Genomic DNA, 18748 nt, shown 5'->3' with positions numbered 1-18748 from the left:
ACAGATCTGCCACAACAGGAAAAAACACCCCAAGTGACCGTTTGCAGCCTTTCAGGAATAATTCCACACTTTTTCCTATGCTGCTGGAGCTGATGCCCCCACAGAATCAAGTAATAATATCCTACCTAAACTAACATTTGGCATTATTAGCCAGGGAATTCCAGATAACGTTTCCTAGTTTTAATTCCTTATAGAACCAATATGCAGGCACCTCTCCAGTGAAGGCTGAGGTTTAAGGCACAAAATGATTTGTGACTGACAAGCACTGATATCATGTCCTGCCTGCCTTCTGCTGACATCTTCAAGAGCAGAGTCAACACTGAAACTGTTTCAGCAGGAGAACTCTCCCCAGATTTTGTGATACCTGGTAGCTTCAGCCACTTGGGTATTTTCCCAGGGGCCCTTCTCAGCACCTGTGGAGCTTCATGCACTCTTGCTGGTTCTGGTTGTTCAGTCTTTTTGTCACTGCCCACTTCTGGTTCAGGTAGGGATGGAACTATTGATTCTGAGGATGACGAGGCAGAAGGAGCTAATGGTTTGGACAAACATCTAAGGAAGAAAATAAGCAAGTAGAATTACAACTTCTTTTTTTCATACTAGCCCCACGTATCACCACATTTAAGCTTTCTAAGTCAGACTGACAAGGCTCTTCTTCTCCATGATAAAGACCTTAAGATTTACTTGATGTAGTCACTGAAATCCTGCTTTACAAAGAAGAACTCATCAAGCTACAAATTCAGATATGACTGTACGAAGGAGAAACTGAAGTCCTAGCATCTTCACATCACATTTCTTTTTAGAAAGGCACTTCATGCCCCCACTCCCCCTCCCTGAAATACTCAACTGCAACTCTACTCAGTTCCAACATACCTGGCCATCAATAAATCAGCTGCAGAAGGGGAAACTGCAGAGCTCAGCAGGTCCAATTTCAGGTAACAATCTGTTTAAAATGAAACTTGATGAAATCCCAACACTTGTTTGGTAACATAAAGACATCAATCACAGACTCATGTAGCTCAGTGCTCAACAAGAACCTGCTGTACACCACAGCAAGTTTTCCACCAGCTGTCAAACAGGACACTTTCAAGCTGTGACTGCTTCTTACACAACTCAAGGCATCTTACTTTGTCATTCATTCAAAACCTTGAGATTCTGACATTTTCTTTCAGTGCTCACTCCGTCTGAGGAGCTATTATGCAAAAGATAATGCAGCCCTTGCCAATGCTGGTAACTGTTCCCCTTCAGACTGGTTAAAGCTCATCAGAGCTACGTTTTTCTCGCTAAAAGAGTGTTATTCAATCTCTGGGACAAAGAGAAATTCTAAGTACAAACCAGAGATATCAGGCAACTGAGGATTCCAATCTGTTCTCCCACCTCCAGCTAGTCCACTCAGCAGGAGGTCTATATGAGCATTTCACATCTGTCCAGCTAACATTTTCTACAGTGAAATTTCCTTCTATAGAATCATTCTTCTTTCATTTTTGTCCTCATAGTAGACAATGCCTGCACAACAGCCTAACAAATCTCACAAGAAATGTACTATATTTATATTTGTGCTTAAGCTAACTGCAGTAAAATCCACAGCTCTGATGAGCTTTAACCAGTCTGAAGGGGAACAGTTATCAGCATTGGCAAGGACTGCATTATCTTTTGCTGGAAGAAATCCTAACATACTGATACAATTCTTTTCAGTCTTCTACAGGTGCTATACAATCAGGTGAAGAAGAGAGGAAGCTCACTCACCCCTGCGCTCCTCAGATCCAAAATGAATGACAGCAGCTGGAAAGAGTTTAGCCTGCAGCAAAGGGGAAAAAGAAGAGGTTACTGATTGTAGATGCTTCCACAATCTACTGTGAACGTTAGAGACAGACAGCTATGGACACATTCAGAGAGTTTAAGATCAGGTCACTGAAGCATCCATAACTCAGAGAAGTCTCAACTTGCATACAGCACAGGGCACTCACAGTAAATATGAAGCAAAACTCACAAGCTGTTCTCCTACACACAGATGTGCAGCAACACACTCACTGTGCCAACAACCTACTTGTTTTCAATCCAGTTTGAACTGCTAGTTCCTACTTGTTTGGATAAGTGCTGTATTTAAACTGTTTTTTCATTCATTTAGCTCATTATAGTAACTGCAGGACTGCCTTCTTCACATCTGCATTTATCACCCTGATGAACTTTATTTTATCTGCAAATATTATGATTTTGTATTTATGTATTTACCTCTAAAAGAGATGATAATGAGCAGAGCATGCCCAGAACTGAACCCAGAACATCACTGCAACCCCTGCTTTTCAACAATTCCTCAGTGAGTGTTGAGATGTTTGTCAGCCAAAGCATAATTAACTTAATATGCATTTTAATTACAGTGTCACACCTTAAAAGAATACATATGCACATAGTTCATGAAGGAATGAATCAAATGAAAGCATGTTACACTATGTAAATCCATTGAGTCTGATCCCAGCAGTATTACCTATGTACAAAACGATGCAGTACGTCACAGCTGACTACATCACAGGAAAGATGGGAAGCACTGCCTGTCCCAGCCATGATGGCCCCAGAAAGCTGTGCACTCATCACCTGCAATCTCTGCCTACCCCTTCACGCACACAAGGAACACACGTTAAAGAGCATATGATCAGCAAGCACTCCTCTTTTGCCAGCACACAAGTGCAATAAAACCACACTCGGACTTTTCCCTTCTGTCAGTGAGACAGAAAATGTTGACTAATGGTCTACACTTACTCTGGCAAAATAACACCACTCCATTTCTCTTCTTGAACAAAACAAACCAATAAGTCTTGTCAGCATCAACTGCTCCTGTTTCTACTACCAAGGCACATCCAGGAACTGCACAGGGCAGGCTGCCTGCTCTTGAGTTTTCTTGAGCCTCTGTTGCCACCATCAGGATACTGGAACTGATGCTCCATCCAGCAAAGCAGTTATAGTATCTCAAAAAAAAAAAAAAACCAACAAACCACAAACCAAAACCAACCAGATCTCTACAGGGGAGCCCATGGATTCCCACCTAGTATAGATGTAGATTAATCAAGATGGATGAATGGAGATGAGATGAATCAGCTTCAACTATCTTCCTGGTACAAATGCTAACAAGTACGTGGCATTGCAAGTTTTTGGACATTAATCCAAAAGGTGCTGTAGAATTTCCTAAGTAACACAGCCTGCATGTTAGAGTAAAGCAGAGGAGACATTCATTTGTCTACTCCAAACCTCAGCTCCTGCCTAGCGACCAGGGATCTTCATATCCTCCAAGTGTCATTTTAGCAGAAATCATTATTTACCAGGTCTTTTTAACACGTTAGTCCTCAATCAACAGCGCCTAAGATTGCCTGCTCCACTCACAAAGACAGCTCTCCATAAACTTTTTAATTAAAAAGTACCAGCCACGGTTTAGAAACCCCAGAGAAAATTCTTCCAAGAGCTTTGATGTTTCCGCTGCGTTCGTCTGAAGGGATCCCTCTATTTAGGAAATGGGTGGCTTAAAAGGGAGCCCCCCCAGCACCCCCTCCCCAAACACACATACACTCAAGCCCTTTTGCACACAACATCCTTTTCATGCCAGCTGCAAGTTGGAAAATGAGGTTTTTGTAGCGTGTTAGTGTTGGAATTTTTTAATAACCTCCCCTCTCTGTTTTTCCCCTCCTGCCCAATTATCTTGGTAAATAATTAACATTCTGAAGGAGATAAGTAAGCACAACATCTCAAAACTCAAAGCCTTTTAGTTCAAAGCCCTGCCCTCCTCTCTCCCCACTGCCACCACCAAAACTTGCTTGTCAATCAAGCTCTGGGCACACACATCAAAGCTCCATGCAGGAATGGCCCCAAGGGGTCAGAGAAAATTCATGGCAGGGCCAAAGTGAGGCACAAAGAGAGAGAGAGAGAAGCACAGACTGAGAGCTAGACAGACATACTGAGCAGCAGAAACACACAAACAGAATGTGCCCCAATATAAACCTCTACCCTATTTACTCACAAGTTGACAAACAATCTTAGTTCTGAATTTCAGGCTCCACCACCACAGCCATTTCCCGCTGCTGGCAAAATATCAATCCAAAATCTTTTAACTGAAAGGCACTGGACAGCAGTTCACAGGCATACACAACACAACCTCCTACCTATGGCGGAGCAATTCCCCCCATCACTGCCCCTTCCCAGTGCTCAGCCAACAGGGATCTGTTACCAAATTCATACCCGATAAGGTTTTGCATTCAGATCTTTCTCCACAATAACAGTTCATTCACACCACCCCTTATCCAGCTTTCTCATTTCAGAATTCTCAGGTGTCACCCCCTGTTTCAGGGCTCACTTTGGGTGCAGTACAGGAAACAGCCAGCTGCATCTCACTGCTACCCCACCAGCTTTCCAGCCAGTCACCAGCAGGACACACTGCCTCAGAGCTTTCTGCAACACTAAATATAAAGACATACGTAGAAATATGCACACAGAGTGGAATAACCTCACCCGTCAAGGGATGCCTTGGCATAAAGGTGAGAAGAAGTTAGTATCCTCAGGACAGGAAAATGCACAACCAGAAAGCTGGAGCCTTTCATATTCCCCAACACTGCTTTGGAAGCAGAAGTCATACTGGGCAGAATGTTATTCAAAATGCATGCTCTTAGGTCAGTAATTTCTTCACTCACATGCTTCTGTGGCCCTAGAAGATGAATCTTGCAATCTTAAATTCATTGCACAGGATTCTTTTAAGAATATCATTGAGCCAAGAGAGATTTAGAAACCTCTTACGGTTACACTGGGTGCAGCAGACCAACCAAACAAATCACAGGTTGCTTAAAACAAGCATTCAAAAAACTCCACTCAGTTATATGTGAAGAATTACTACAACAGAAGTCAACAGGTAGTTACCATGCTGCAATATCCAGCATTTCTCTTCCTGGCTGCCTTCATTTCCAGCCAAAGGTACAATGTTACTCTTACAAGGAAAATTTAAACTATTACACTATGGAATTTTAATGTTCAAATCACACTGTTCGAGGTAGATTTGAAAGATGCAGTTGGATTATTATTTTTACTGCAAGAGTACCCAGAAATCTGATTGGAAATGGTGTCCTAATGTGCACTATATATGTGTATGTGTGCATAATGAAAGGCAACACACAGTGCAAATTAAAAATCTAAGAAACTACAATTTTTTGTACCGATGAAAAACTGAGATCTAATGAGAATAAGTAACTTATTCAAGTCCACACAAAATGGCAGTGGCAGGAATAAATACATATTTCCAGAGTACCAACCGGGGTCGTAGTCACAGTCACCAACGAGGCAAGAAGCAGAAGAACCACTGTCCTGCTTATCACCCTGTGTACTTAAGGAGGGTCACTCCTAACAAACAATTCCTTAGGTTTCAAACATTCTTCAGTAACACAGCTTCATCACTTTGCTTTGGTACAAGCTGAGACTCATGCTTTCTGTTTCTGCTGTCTGAAGACCAGCCTGTTGCTCACACAGCCACATTCAAACTCTGTAGCGACAGTAACCCAAAATTCTATTTCAGACAACCCAAGTTACTCAGATACCACAGTGGTGAGCATGGTTTATGACAGCAGGGCATCCTGGTTGTGGAGTGGTATATTGGGTCATGACAAAAATATCCATCCTAGAACAAAATTCCACTGCGAATCCAACTGTGACGCACAGGAGAAATATTTCTGATTTTTTTTTATTGCATGTTTTAGTCATTTGTTCTCTAGAGCACAAAAACGATTTCAGACAGTACCCTCCCTCAATACCATCTCAACACTTCTTCCCTCAGTGGGCACTTCCAGAGGCACGCATTCCAAAAGTCCTACAACTGAGTACCGCAAACGATGTCCATTATTACCGTGCAGTTATTCTGCTCACAGAAAGAATGATGCTTTCAAATCAGGCAGGGACTGTTGTCTAAGGGGAGCTCGCAGCTGCCAGAAAGAGAAGCATTCTTTCCGTTACATGATCTGAAAAGATTAGAGTGCCACAGGTCTGCAGTTAGTTTGATGTTAAAAGATGAATAAGAAAATAAGCACTTCAAAGGAACACGCGCATGGAAGGAGAAACCCAAGCTACCAACATGAAATACTGCACAGTACACACACCCCAAACACATAAACTTGCCCTTGGAAAATTCAACCGGAAAGCCGGTGGATCAAAAGCTTCCTCAAGCAAGACTGCAAAGCATTGCTGAAACAGAAATAAACACCACAGCCATGGTGAAAGGGGCAAAGTGACTAAGTGGTTCTTGTTTATAACCTGAGAACAAAGCTTCTCAATGTGGACTGCAACTGCAAAAGAAGATGGATATTCTGCAGCCAATACGGGGGAAATCTGATCCAGCTTGAACAGGGGCCCTTTAAAATTCATAAGGCATAGATAAGACTTGAAAGCACTATTTTGAGAAGGCTACTTAAGAAGGAATCCAGGTATAAAGAGTATTCATTGAGCCCTTGAGCTGAGATCAGAAAGATTTGGCCTCCGAAATTAATAGTAGAAGAGGGAATATTTTTGGCACAATTTCCACTCTGAACTAAGCTGTGCAAGAAAGGCCTCATCCTTACTGCACTGCCTTGCCCTAATCCAAACCAGCACGAGAAGCAAGTGTGCACAGCCATGACGAGTTACCAGGACTAGTATGACAAATAGGAAGTAAGATTCCGGCCAAAGCCTACTTAGATGAGAAAATCCTGAGTGGTAATAAAGGGCTGAGGCTTCATGCAGGAAGGTGAATGCCATCCTCTGGGTGAATTTCACTATTAATTCTGATTTTCCTTATTAGCGAGTGGAGTAACACCAAGAACAGCCACTGGAAGTACCTCTGGTGGAAAGACTCTCATGAAGAAGTTTCTTCTGCAATTGCATTCAGACTCTTGCCAAAAGTCAGAAGGCCTCACCCTGCCCAAGTCATTCAGCTTCAGCGAACAGAATGCCAGATGTGTTGCCCAAAATGGCATTAATGAGTAGGATATGGAAACAGAACCGAAGGCAAAGAAACGAACAAACAGCTCCTCTGCACTCCTGCCCCACAGTACGTGCCAGAGGAAACACTTGGTGCACTCTAAGATCTGATTAAAAAAACTAAATATTTACATGGAAGAGTGTGGATTCCTTCAGCTCCTCAGAAGAGGGAATATGGCCTCCTGCCCTTTGCTGCCTTGACCTTCCCAGTGGCTGGTATTCTTACCTTCTGCTAACTCTTTCCTGGTATTAACTCAGCTCTTAATTACTTTTCCTACTAATGCCCTCCAGATACATGCTACTCAAGTGCCTGGTTCTGGGAGGAACAAGAAAGGGAAGAGCAACTCTGAGAAGCTTGGCTAGCCTAGGGAAGCACAAACAGGCAACCAGTGCTGTAAGAAACTCAAGGCCAAGTGCTACAACAGGGAAGCCTGTGGTTGTTCAGTTCTGGAGAGCAGAACATTATAAAACACTTCAAGGGACGTGAGGATGAGGCAGCCAGCAAAAACAACAATAACAAAAATAAAGTAGAAAAATCAAAGCGATGTCTTGAAGTCTTCACGGGTTCCAGAATACCTTGCTGCCTATCCATGCTCTCACTACAGTGTAAGTACACACATTTCAGGAGAATTCATCTCAGGCATTTCTTTCAGCCCAAATATTTTAGCAAACAAGTTGACAGTATTTGTCATTTTCCCTGGTTTTGCTTATATCATAAATGTTCTCCCTTCGTTGTGAGCTATCAGATTTAATAAACGTGGTTCCAATCTTATCAGCTTGAATGCAGGCAGAGAGTGTAGAGAAGAAAAATACTGATAATAGCACACTACACCATCTGCAGAGACTCCTGTGACTGGCTTCAACACAAATTACACTCACATCACTCAAATGTACCCACATTACTACCTCAGACACCACCTACTTTTTCTTACAGACAGCAACACAGCAGCCTGAACACTGGAAGACAACAGACTGCTAGCATAAATCCTGGGAAACCGAGGTGCAGGTCTGTGATCCATGCCTGACATTGGACGAGCATCCCCAACCAACCAATTCCTAACCATATCACACAGAAAGGAGCTCCACCCACTACAGTATGTTCCTAAAACATCCAGACTGACAGCAGTTGATGTCCAGAACTGTTTGTGTTGAGGCTCAAGCAGCCTCTGCCTCTGAAAGTCTCAGTGATAACCACAGGTACCCAGAAAATCCTTGGAAGGCAATTTCAAGGTGATAAGGACAGGTACACAGGCAGACAGGGTGCTTTCCAACACTGGCAAAACAGAAAGCAGCATCAGAAATTGAAGTACCTAGAACTTCAGGAGCAGCAAAATATCCAAGAGACAAGAAGCAAGAAGAGGGAAAATATAAATTACAGAGGCAGATTTTGACTCTTCAGCATCTTGGAGGTACTTAAAAAAAATCATCTTAAAGAAAAAATAAATAGTATCAAGACTCAAAGCCCATTGGATCCTAGAGGAAAATGCGGCATATGGAAAAGAAATCACTGCAGAGACACTGAAAAGCAGCAGTATATTTTATAGGAACACAAGAGAAGCTGGAGGCTGAGACAGGAAAGCTTGGAAGGCATCCCAGCCAAATCTCAGAAAAAGACGAACACTCATTTTATGCAGGAGACATCTGCTGTCGAGAGACTTTGGAATTATGGGGAGAAAAAAAAAGCTTTCCAATAAGCACGTTAGAAAACGTGTGCAAAGGAACTCAAGGTGAGGGATGTGTCCAGACATGACAGCTTAAGACAACCACAGGAGAAGGTGTGGGGGCAGAGAGCAGTGTGCATGTGCCATTTCAAACACGCCTGCACAAGCCACGTTTCCAAGGCTGCTTCCCTTGCCTCAGAACAGCTAACAAGTGGATAACATTTTTTATTATCTGCTGCTCCTCCGAATGTTTTCCAAATGTATTATTAGCAATGCAACTACAACCGGTTTCCTTTTCCTGGAGTTTCTCAGAAATCTGAAGACAAAATTTGTCTTTTGCATTTCCCATCATGGTTACCATGTGGGACTTGAGACAATGTTTTGGATGGCAGATGTGGATGAGATGGCACAAGTCAGAGGAAGCTGGGAGAAACTGCCTTTGTGCCTGAGTTGGAAAGTCTCCTGTTTCAAAGAAACAAAGTGTTTTCCACTGGTATTTTTGTTACTGATTAAATCACACAAAAATGGCTTTGAAAAGAAAACCATTTGTCACCCCACGCACCATGGTATTACTTCTTACCAAGACATACGTGTTCACATTCCTGTCTGGCAGGAGAAGCACAGTCTCCTGCACAACACATTCAAAGAGATGACATGCTGTAGAGTGTGGGAAGTCTGATAGAAGCAGGTAGTCCTCAGGCTGTGCAGCTGGGCAGAGGCCAAGAGCTTCTGCACAGCACTTCCTGAACCGTGGAACCAAATGGGGCTGTGATCCCCAAGAAGCTCAGAACTCTCTAGGAATCTATACCTGTCATAACTACTGTGACAATACAAAGAATGCTGACACTCCCAAAACCACAAATTTCAGCAATGAATCTTTATCAGCTTACAAGGAAAAAGAGATTTCTCCCTGTGAGCACAGGGATACACGCTTTGCCCCTCTGAATGTTCAATAGGCTACGAGCAGCTGCACTTGTATCATATCCACATGGGCTGGTCATGAAGTTGTGGAATTTGGAAAGCTCCATCACAAACAACTTCAGAGACATGCTAATGCCTACCTAACTCGCCACACTGCCTGAAAGGTCCCTTTTTCTCTCCTGCCATTGCACTGTTCTGCTCTGAGGCATCAAGCTAAAACCTTCACTGCAGTCTGCTCGACTTTTTCCTCTGCAAGTGATCTTCAGTCCATCAGTGCAAAAGGCCATGAAGCTCTGAATGACACCACATTTTAAACATCTCGAATGTGGGGTAAAATGACTGGTAAAATCTCTTTATCAGACTTTCCTTAGCACGTGTGATTTACGTAGCCATGTGTCTGACCAGAAATTTCAAGACCCCTTGATCTGACATTTGTGAAAAAGATCCACAAGTCTGGATTTGAAAAATTAAACACTCATACAGCAGCTTCAAAATGGTCAGATTTGTGACTGACACAGCCTCTACTTCTAGCCATAAAAATTGAAAACAGCCACCTATCCAAATCCAGTGTCATCTCTACTATATTAGGCCAGCTACAAATGCAACAAACCGCTCTTGCCTTTTTTTAAGGTTAAATACAGTACAGACTTCACAAGGCACTAATTGTATGTATACAACAATTCAAAGCCCCTACCCCTGCCACAAAAAAAGAACATATTGCTGCACAAGGTGGACCTCTTCTGGTGAGCAGCTTGTGCTCTGAAGCACCTGGTTCCATTAGTTGTGGCTAAGAGAGGTCTAGAGGGATCACAGCAGCACACAGCTTCTTTTGAAAGTAACTAAAGCATATGGTGGCAAGGGGGAGCAGCAAGTCAGAGAGAGCACACACGTGAGTCCTTACCTCAGAGAGCTTCAAACTTTCATCGTTCAAGATGACTCTGGGAGGTGCAATAACTGAAGTTAAAAAACAAGTTACAAAACAGGGCCACCCAGCAACCAAAACAATAAACACAGCAGGTATGGGAGGGATTACTGCTTTTTCTTCTTCAAAAAAATAAAAAAAGAAGAGTGACATTTCTACACAGCCCACACAGGCTCCTGATTAGGTAGAATCACAACATGGCTAAGAGCTGATAATACCTCCTTTGCATTCTGCTGCCGTATTTAGGGGAAAAAAATATACATCCCTCCCCAGATTGTGCGTCATGGCATCACAAGATCTCATATGCATCATGATTAGGAACAGGCTTTAAGGTCAAATATTAGCAACAGCACACTCACACAAGTAAAATGGTAAATCTGGATCTGCAAGGTGGCTTCTTACAAAATCTCTCACAATGCCAACTGTGAAAAAAGGAAGAGAGAAAAGTTTGCTGCATTACATTTGTTTCCCCTGACACCAGGCAGAAGGGCTAACAGGTATCTCCAGAACTACCCTCTGTAACGTCTGCAGGCTGCCTTTTGCCCAAAGGAACACTACCACACTTGTTACTATTGCAAACCTCTTGGAGAAAATGCTTAGATGTGATGGTTCCCTGGCAAAAATCAAACAATGCTGTCAAGTCAAGTTCTTCCACGGAAATCCAGTACCAGCTCCAAGATTTGCAGACAGCAGGTAGGTGAGACACTGGTAACTAATTATTAGTTTTCCCTACCATATAAAAGTATCAAAAATAGCATTGCTGCCTGCTCAAAATAAGATCTAAATTAATAATAGCACAGGTTGCTCTGCACACAGTCCGACTTTCTATCTTTTGTGAACTGACAGAGACAGAAATGTCTTGCTCCTGTTATCCTTATTATAGTAGGTAAAGCTTGTTCCCTCCTCCCCCACCCCCCACCTGTATTACTCCCCCTGGACAGCAGAAAGATCATCCTAGAGCCACCCCTCTTTTGGCATGCAGCTAATGCTGAGAGAGGTGAGCTGCAGGCACACCTGAAGCTGCTCTTACCAGTTTCAGTAGGTCGGAAGAATCCCTGCAGGATATGGCGGTCAGGGAAATGGACTCTCAACACCACCTAGTCAGAGGCAAAGCACATCAGGTCAGCTGTGCACGGCCATTTGGGAAGGCCTGTCCTTGGCTTCAAAGCTGCATGTTTCTTTTTACACAGGGAGATCTGAATCTTTTACTCTACAGGCACACAAAAACATACAGGTTGATAATTACTGTGCAGCTCCTGAAAGGACACACAGAGGCTGCCTGGCTTCCCAAGGCCCTAAGAGAACTCTGATCTTTACAAACACTATCTCTTACAGTGCAGCAGTGTTGTTGGTTAGCTCCCTGCACTAAGTGATGCTCACAAGACATTGCTATCTTTCTCATTGCTAAATATGGACAGGTACAGACAATGAATCAGTACCTTGAAGCACCTGTGATAGCAGGAATCTGCCACTCACACAGCTCCTGGGCAGCATAACTAAAATAACTTGCACCATTCTATTTCCAGTGTTGGTCAGACAGCACCTAACCTAAGAACATAATCTCTTATTTCTTTGCAACAAATCATCAAAGACAGAAGCTGCAACAAAATCATATTTACAAAGTGAGGTATCTCTAACATTTAACCCGTAATGAGATATTATTGAAACTTAAAGAGTTTACAGAGGAGGGGTGGATAGAAAAGTTCAATCAGGTAGAATGATGTGTGCATGTAAGGAGGGGGTTTTGAAGCATCATCTGGAACAAAGCAAAAGGAGTTATACTGCACGGCACTCAACCACGTCATTCCATGAGAGATGATTTTAATTGGTGCAGCTATTATGCAAGTGCCACAAACAATTAACAAGGAAAGAATTTACAACATCCTCCTGTAAGCAGCTGAAGATCTTGTTCTCATCTGGTTCACAAAGCTACTAACCCCCACGTTTGGGCTAGCCAGAAGGACTGGGAAAAGAACAAAGGCTACCTTTGGGTAACGTTCCAGCTTTTCTTTCAGCTGAGCCTCCCTTAAAGATTTGGTCAGCAGTGGAGCTTCTTCCAGGCGTTTCCTAAATACATGGGAAGACAACAAACTGTCAGTTTTGTACATTTGAGATACACTTCAATTTTATTAAGAAAGCATAAGGTCCAAGCAAAGCTGATGAGAACTGCTCAATTGTTCCACACGTCTCTCACAGCACTATTTGGGATGAAACAGTGCATTCACAAAAACATAGACATTTTTTTTCTGTAAGTAAAGACATAAGCTCAGATCCAACAGATCCCCTTCAATTCCATGTTCAGCTTCAGATCTTTTCTTTGTTTCTGGGTATCCTATTTACCAGAATACATTTTAGTGAAACATTTGATCATATAATTACAATAATGCACAACTATTTCTAAGTTATCTCCTATGCCTATCCAGTCTGAAGGACCTCTGTATTTTTGAGAATCACAAGGTACCTCAGGAACAACAGCTGCTAAACAAAACCACCACAGGCTTACTTCACCTGCTGTACTCAGAACTGTCTGCTGGAACACCACATTCTGAAATGCTCTGAAAGTATTACTCACGGTTTGAAAAGCAATCATGAAATTAATCTGCACCGTTTCTTCTTTGTGTACCAATTTCTGACATCAATTCTTGCCTCTTCATGAAATCAGAACTAAATTCTAATTGCACATAAAATACTGCCCTGCATGCATCTAGTCCTCAGTAAGATTCAGCAGCAAGACCAGAAGCCAACTGATATCACTTTCATGTGGAACTTGTCTTTATATTTATCCCTGGCTGTGAGGAGGGAAAAGGATTACAAGCATCAGCAAATTTGGAAATGAGGAAATTTTTGAGGGGGCTGAATTCCAGTAACCCCCAACCAAATGACCCCACATTTGTACCACTAACTGCTCCAGACCCACAAGTGGCAGAGCAATTTTCAAGCCCATCTGTGTACTCATGTGGATTTCAGAGGTCTATGGGGAGAAAAACCAGCTCCAACTCATCTTGGCTATAGTGTAGTTTCATGGATTGCTTGCAGAGTTTAAAGGCATGTTGTGATGCTCTTAAAAATAAATACACTGATGAAGTTAGCTTAGTTGAGAACATACAGACAGCCAAATGCTGTTGTGACAGGAAGGCTACCTTACATTAAGGTAAGTTTTTAGTTCAGAACTGCTTCACAGAACATAAGGTTTTTCTTTCTAGCTGAAAAAGCTAGTAATTGCTAATGAAGTCACAGAACCACTTGGTTTAGAAAGGACCTTAAAGATCATCTAGTTCCAACCTCCCCGCCATGGGCTCAAAGCCCCATCCAACCCAGCCTTAACGCTTCCAGGGATAGAGCATCCACACTTTCTCTGGGCAACCTGTTCCAGTGCCTCATCACTGTCAAAGTGGAGAACTTCTTCCCAAAGCCTAATCTAAATCTGCTGTTTAAAGCCACCACCATGTCCTATCACTACACTCCTAACAGAATCCCTTCCCAGCTTTCCTGTAGGTTCTCTTTAGGTACTGAAAGGCTGCTATAAGGTCTCCCCAGAGCCTTTTCTTCTTAGCCTTTGTTCATAGGAAAAGTGCTCCAGCCCTCTGATTATCCTCAAGATCCTCCTGGACCTTCTCCAGCAGAAGTAGGTCTCTGTTACATTGAGGGCCCCAAGCTTAACACAGTACTGCAATGTAGGACCTCACAAAAGCAGAGCTGAGAGAGAATCCCCTCTCTTGACATGCTTGTCACTCTGCTTTTGATGCTTACTTAGTGGGAGTTGCTCCTAAGAAGCTGTAGTATTGTGCTCATATGTTTGTCCATTACAAGTTACTAATTCCAGCCATTTAATTCCTGGTAGTTAATATGAAGTCACATCAAAACAGAAAGCAGGAGTTCACCACTGTTTTGAGCCTCCAGCAAATAATAGCACATCTAATATAAAAGACAGTGGCTTATCTTTCAGAACAAAGGAGAAGGAAAAAGAAAAAAAAAAAGAGATGGGGTGTTAAGTAGCTTTGATTAACTCTTTGAAGTGTAGAAGACAGGAAGGAACCTTTCTTTCACTCCTTTTTTTGGTGAGGGACTGGCCCTGACTAGCTTAGGTTCTCAGATAAAGTTATCACCACCCAGGCATCACAGACTTCATGATGAAACTTTCAAGTGAAGCTTTCAAGTGAAACAATTAACCCAAACACAAACAGTTAACTAGTTCACACACAAAGGTTCTTTAAACAGAAACATGGCATAGCCTTTGAAATCAAACTGCACAAAGGGTAGAGATTTCCAGTGCTTATCATTAATTCCATACCCAGTAACTTACCTACAACCCTTACCCCAGAAACCACAACCAGCAGCAGGGGCACAGTGTGTCTGCGCTCAGCAGAAGGATATGAAGCAAACACAGTCACCAGTACAAAGGGAACTTGCCTCTCACTCTGCAGCTGTGCCAAACGTTTCCGTACATCGTCCACCGTGACTTCAAAAAAGTCATCAGGAAGGTCCTCCAGGTCAGCAGGAAGTGGATCCAGCAGGTCTGGGTGACACAGAAGTGGCTCTCGTTCTACAAGCTACAGAATACAAACAGGTGTGGATTAGTCTTAAACGCACTGCTTTGCTCACACTGTAAGGTTCCTGAGTGTTTGCAAACTGATCTACAACCACTAGTTGAGAATTCATGATGCTAAGGAAGTACTCCACTCCCTGACCATCCCACAGGTGTCACACAGAATACAGGTGCTATTCTAAGTACCAGAGCTTACAAACCGCCCTTTCAAGCTGTTTATAAGCCGTGTACTCCTGCCTGTCGTCATACCTTCCATTCTCCTTGCTTTGCATTCTCTTGCCATAGAGCCAAGAGCACCAGTTCCCAGTCAGGTCTCAAGCCATGTTTTCTTACTTTAAAGAGCCATCCTTTTACCTGTTGAGTTCTCTCAACTCAGTCACTGTGGGGTTTTATCAGACGTTTCAACTTTTTGACCCGGGTTCTGGTCCATAAGCCAACTCTCATCCAACACAGAGAACTCCCTTAGACAACTAAACCCATTTTGCTTTGCACTTTTAAAAGTACTTGGCACTGACTGTGAACATAACCACTAGAAGGGTCACATACACATGAGGCTGTTATATGTCTACTTACTCTTGAACAATTCAGACTTTTTAAGACCTAGACATCTTTAAATGCCCAAAGCCTTGAAGCAGTGCACTGTACTCCAGGCAGCAGGATTTGCAGGGGAAAGCAGTCCATGACTGAGGAGCCCCACGAGAACAAAAGTTTTGATAGTTAATACAGCATTTCTTTACAGCTGGCCTAACACAGCCCTAAGCTCTACGAACAAATCTGTTTCCCATTTCTCCCCCCTATATTCCCTTATATATTCTTTCCAATCCAAATGAATGCCTGAACGCCTGCCCTCCATCTCCCTTCCCCCAGGCCCGGGCCTCTTGGGAACAGAAGGAGTCTCCTTCAATTGTCAAAAGAGACAACAAATTACAAGGCAACATCCACTCTATTTGCGGGCACTAAAGGGTAATTTGAGAAATTAGAAGAGCGAGGTTGTATGGGTGGGACCCTTGGCTACATTTAGAAAGCTGAGCAGAGCCCTCTGTAACTAGAGGGTGAAAGACCCTGATTGCAGCTTTCTTTCCTTGGGCGCAGGGAGGAACGCGGGGCTGCTGCAGGGAGCGATGCTGAGCAGCACAGCAGGGCTCAGCGCTGCAAGCAGGGGCTGGGAAGGCCAGGCTGGCATCAGGGTTAGCCCAGCCTCCCCACCCATCAGGCACATCTCATTTCACTCTGAACACACGCATACAGAGAAAAGACTTGTGGAACGTCCCCCCCGCAGCCATTCTCCAGCCTATTGGACTGGACACAAAACATACTGCTTCCCATAGATAAATGCCCCATTCAAGACTCCTCCACTTAACTCTGCAGTGTACCTGCACCAGCCCAGCACAGACAGACGGGAGCTGAAACACGGCTAGATCATTTTCTCCTGTTTCCTAGCCAACCCTGAATGCTGCTGACAACGACTTTCAAACTGATACAGTACTTAGCTGCAACTTAATATGAAGAAACAGAAAGTTTTCTATACAGAAGAGCAGATGTGAACATCTAGCAAGACTGCACACACCACTACAGTAAGAACCTCCTAGCATGACAATTTCAGCTCAGTCCCAACAACGAGAGTTATGGAGTGAGCTGTAATGAGTGAAAAATGATCCAAGCGTTCTGAACTTGTTTTTCAAAGCTTCTGCAATTTGATTGCAGAATTGCATGGCACTCTGATTCCAACCAAAGAGCTGCATGAGGTATCTACAAGGCACTGCTCAGCAGCCAGAAGACATGACTGTTCTGCCCCCGAGGATGCAAAGGCTGCCACATCATCACATCTCTTCTGCTACACATTTCACACCCACTGGAATCAACCAGGCGTGTTGCCTCCTTACAGGCATGAGAAACTCTTCAGAGAAAAAGGGTTCTGCTGTTGCTCCACCAATTCTCTCCTTGCCCAAAGCCCACTAACAACCACCTTATCCCCGTTTCCTTATCCATTACCATTTACTCACTTAGCCAGTCCCATCAGGCACCTCACAGTCTGAGTACTTTCAATAAAGCCTTATCGCAACGCATCACCCACCAGCCAAAGGAACAGGCAGAATCCAAGGGCAATTTTGGAAACAGAACACACCAGGTCAGCCAAATCACTTTCCCAGCCCAGGTGTGGTACTCTCTGCACGACAGAAGGCAGTGAAAGGTGACTGTAAGGCAGCTTCTACCTTCCATTATCTAACTCAGAAGAATTACATACTTGCTGCCACCGTTCTGCAGCGATACCTGCGTTATGGTTTGTCACCTTCCCAAAATAGCAATTCTTCAAAATCTCTGCTTCTACAACCAAAGCCACAACATCACACGCTTCCCAACAGTGGGCTGAAGTCATCAATTCACAGCAGTGTCTGCTACACAACCTATGTAACCGCAGTCTGTGCCATACCATCAACTGCAAAGGAAGCAATTCAGTCCAAAGTCGCTGCTCTGGCCCTAAGAAGGTGAGCTGAGGAAAACCTTTCTCCAGCTTTAAGCATAGTGGAGGCTGTTGTGCTTACCAGAGCCCTAAGATCTCCTTGGAGACCCATCTCCTCCCCACCACCTCAGGGAGCTCTAATCTCCAGGGGAATCTGGTGTAAAGTTACCTTCTAATAATTAATGTTCTGACATCAAAGTCAGCACGCAGCTGTCTGTAAACCATCTTTAGCCTAAGAAACGAAGGGACGCCAGCACAGATTTTATCCAGCCTCTCTTCGGCTCCAAAAACCACACACAGGCAAAGCATTAATGGGAAGATTCTTTTACAAAAATGGACCTTTGATGTTTAAAAATAATTTGTTTTGTTTTGTGTTTTTTTTCCCCCCCTCAGGATTGAAAAGGGACAAAAAGCAGATGCCATGTGGCTAGCTCCGCTCTGCTGTTGCTGCTGAGAGCAGAGGATGGCAGGAATGGAGGAGGAACAAAATGTAATCAATCAGCTGCAAAAGCACCAGAGATCAAAGGGTTTGAAAACAGCAGTCAAAAATCACATGCTGTTTAACACAAGGGCAGAGCCCCCCCCCAACAGAATCTGCAGCTGCTCCCAGGGCTGCTCTCAAACTGGAGGGGAAGCCAGTTCCCAAAGTGCCTCCGAGTGGATTGAACTGGACTGCACTTCTGAACAGGATTCTGGATTGCACACAAGAGTCCCCAGGCCACTGCAGCACAGCTCTGTGCCCATCAGCACAGCTTCCCACTAAGCTGTAGCCAGTAAAATTACAAAATTAGCTCTGTCTCTCCAGTCAGCATGCGGAGAAGCGCAGACTGCAGATGGAGAAGAGCAGCAAACCCTCGTGCTTTTCCTTCCTTTTCAGATACAACTGAAACTCCTCCTTTCCAAATCCCTCATAGGTGAGAGTGTCACTGAAGCAAGCAATGCATTACACTGGATAAATTGCACGGCCTACTGTTTAGCCCTCCGTGCTCAGAGCCCGTTCCAAAAGGTTAAATAACACTGATTAAAAAGACCCAAACATGTTTCTAATATACTAAAACATTCACCACTGGGTTGGCAAGGCTTCTTCCTGCTACATTTGTAACTGCTCCAGGGTCCTTCCAGGGTCTGGCTTCTCCTAAACAACTCTGAGATTCATCAAGAACGGACTGCAACCACAAAGAAGTCAACCAAGGTAGAATCTCTACATCAGTGTGAGGGCATACGCACAGCCTTGTTAAATTCTTCCTGGATTGAGCTCCCTT

At 43.6% G+C, this 18748-nt stretch overlaps 1 protein-coding gene across 3 annotated transcripts in view; it reads right to left on the bottom strand.

Moving 5' to 3' along the window:
- The window catches only part of ASPSCR1 (ASPSCR1 tether for SLC2A4, UBX domain containing), a 36249-nt gene that overhangs the window by 1691 nt on the left and 15810 nt on the right, over positions 1–18748 (bottom strand). For all 3 annotated transcript variants that reach the window (XM_042883777.1, XM_042883775.1, XM_042883776.1), the window contains 8 exons: positions 14890–15029; positions 12465–12546; positions 11510–11576; positions 10839–10901; positions 10459–10511; positions 1744–1795; positions 871–940; positions 365–549 (listed from right to left, as the gene is read on the bottom strand). In XM_042883777.1, coding sequence (XP_042739711.1) covers positions 365–549; positions 871–940; positions 1744–1795; positions 10459–10511; positions 10839–10901; positions 11510–11576; positions 12465–12546; positions 14890–15029 — 712 coding nt within the window. The remainder of the gene's footprint in view (positions 1–364; positions 550–870; positions 941–1743; positions 1796–10458; positions 10512–10838; positions 10902–11509; positions 11577–12464; positions 12547–14889; positions 15030–18748) is intronic.

The sequence above is a fragment of the Lagopus leucura genome, unplaced genomic scaffold, assembly GCF_019238085.1.
Source record: "Lagopus leucura isolate 7727_CA_CO unplaced genomic scaffold, USGS_WTPT01 Super-Scaffold_100040, whole genome shotgun sequence".
Taxonomy (NCBI): domain Eukaryota; kingdom Metazoa; phylum Chordata; class Aves; order Galliformes; family Phasianidae; genus Lagopus; species Lagopus leucura.
Note: the sequence above shows the minus strand (reverse complement) of the source record. Positions and strands in the feature narration are given on the sequence as shown.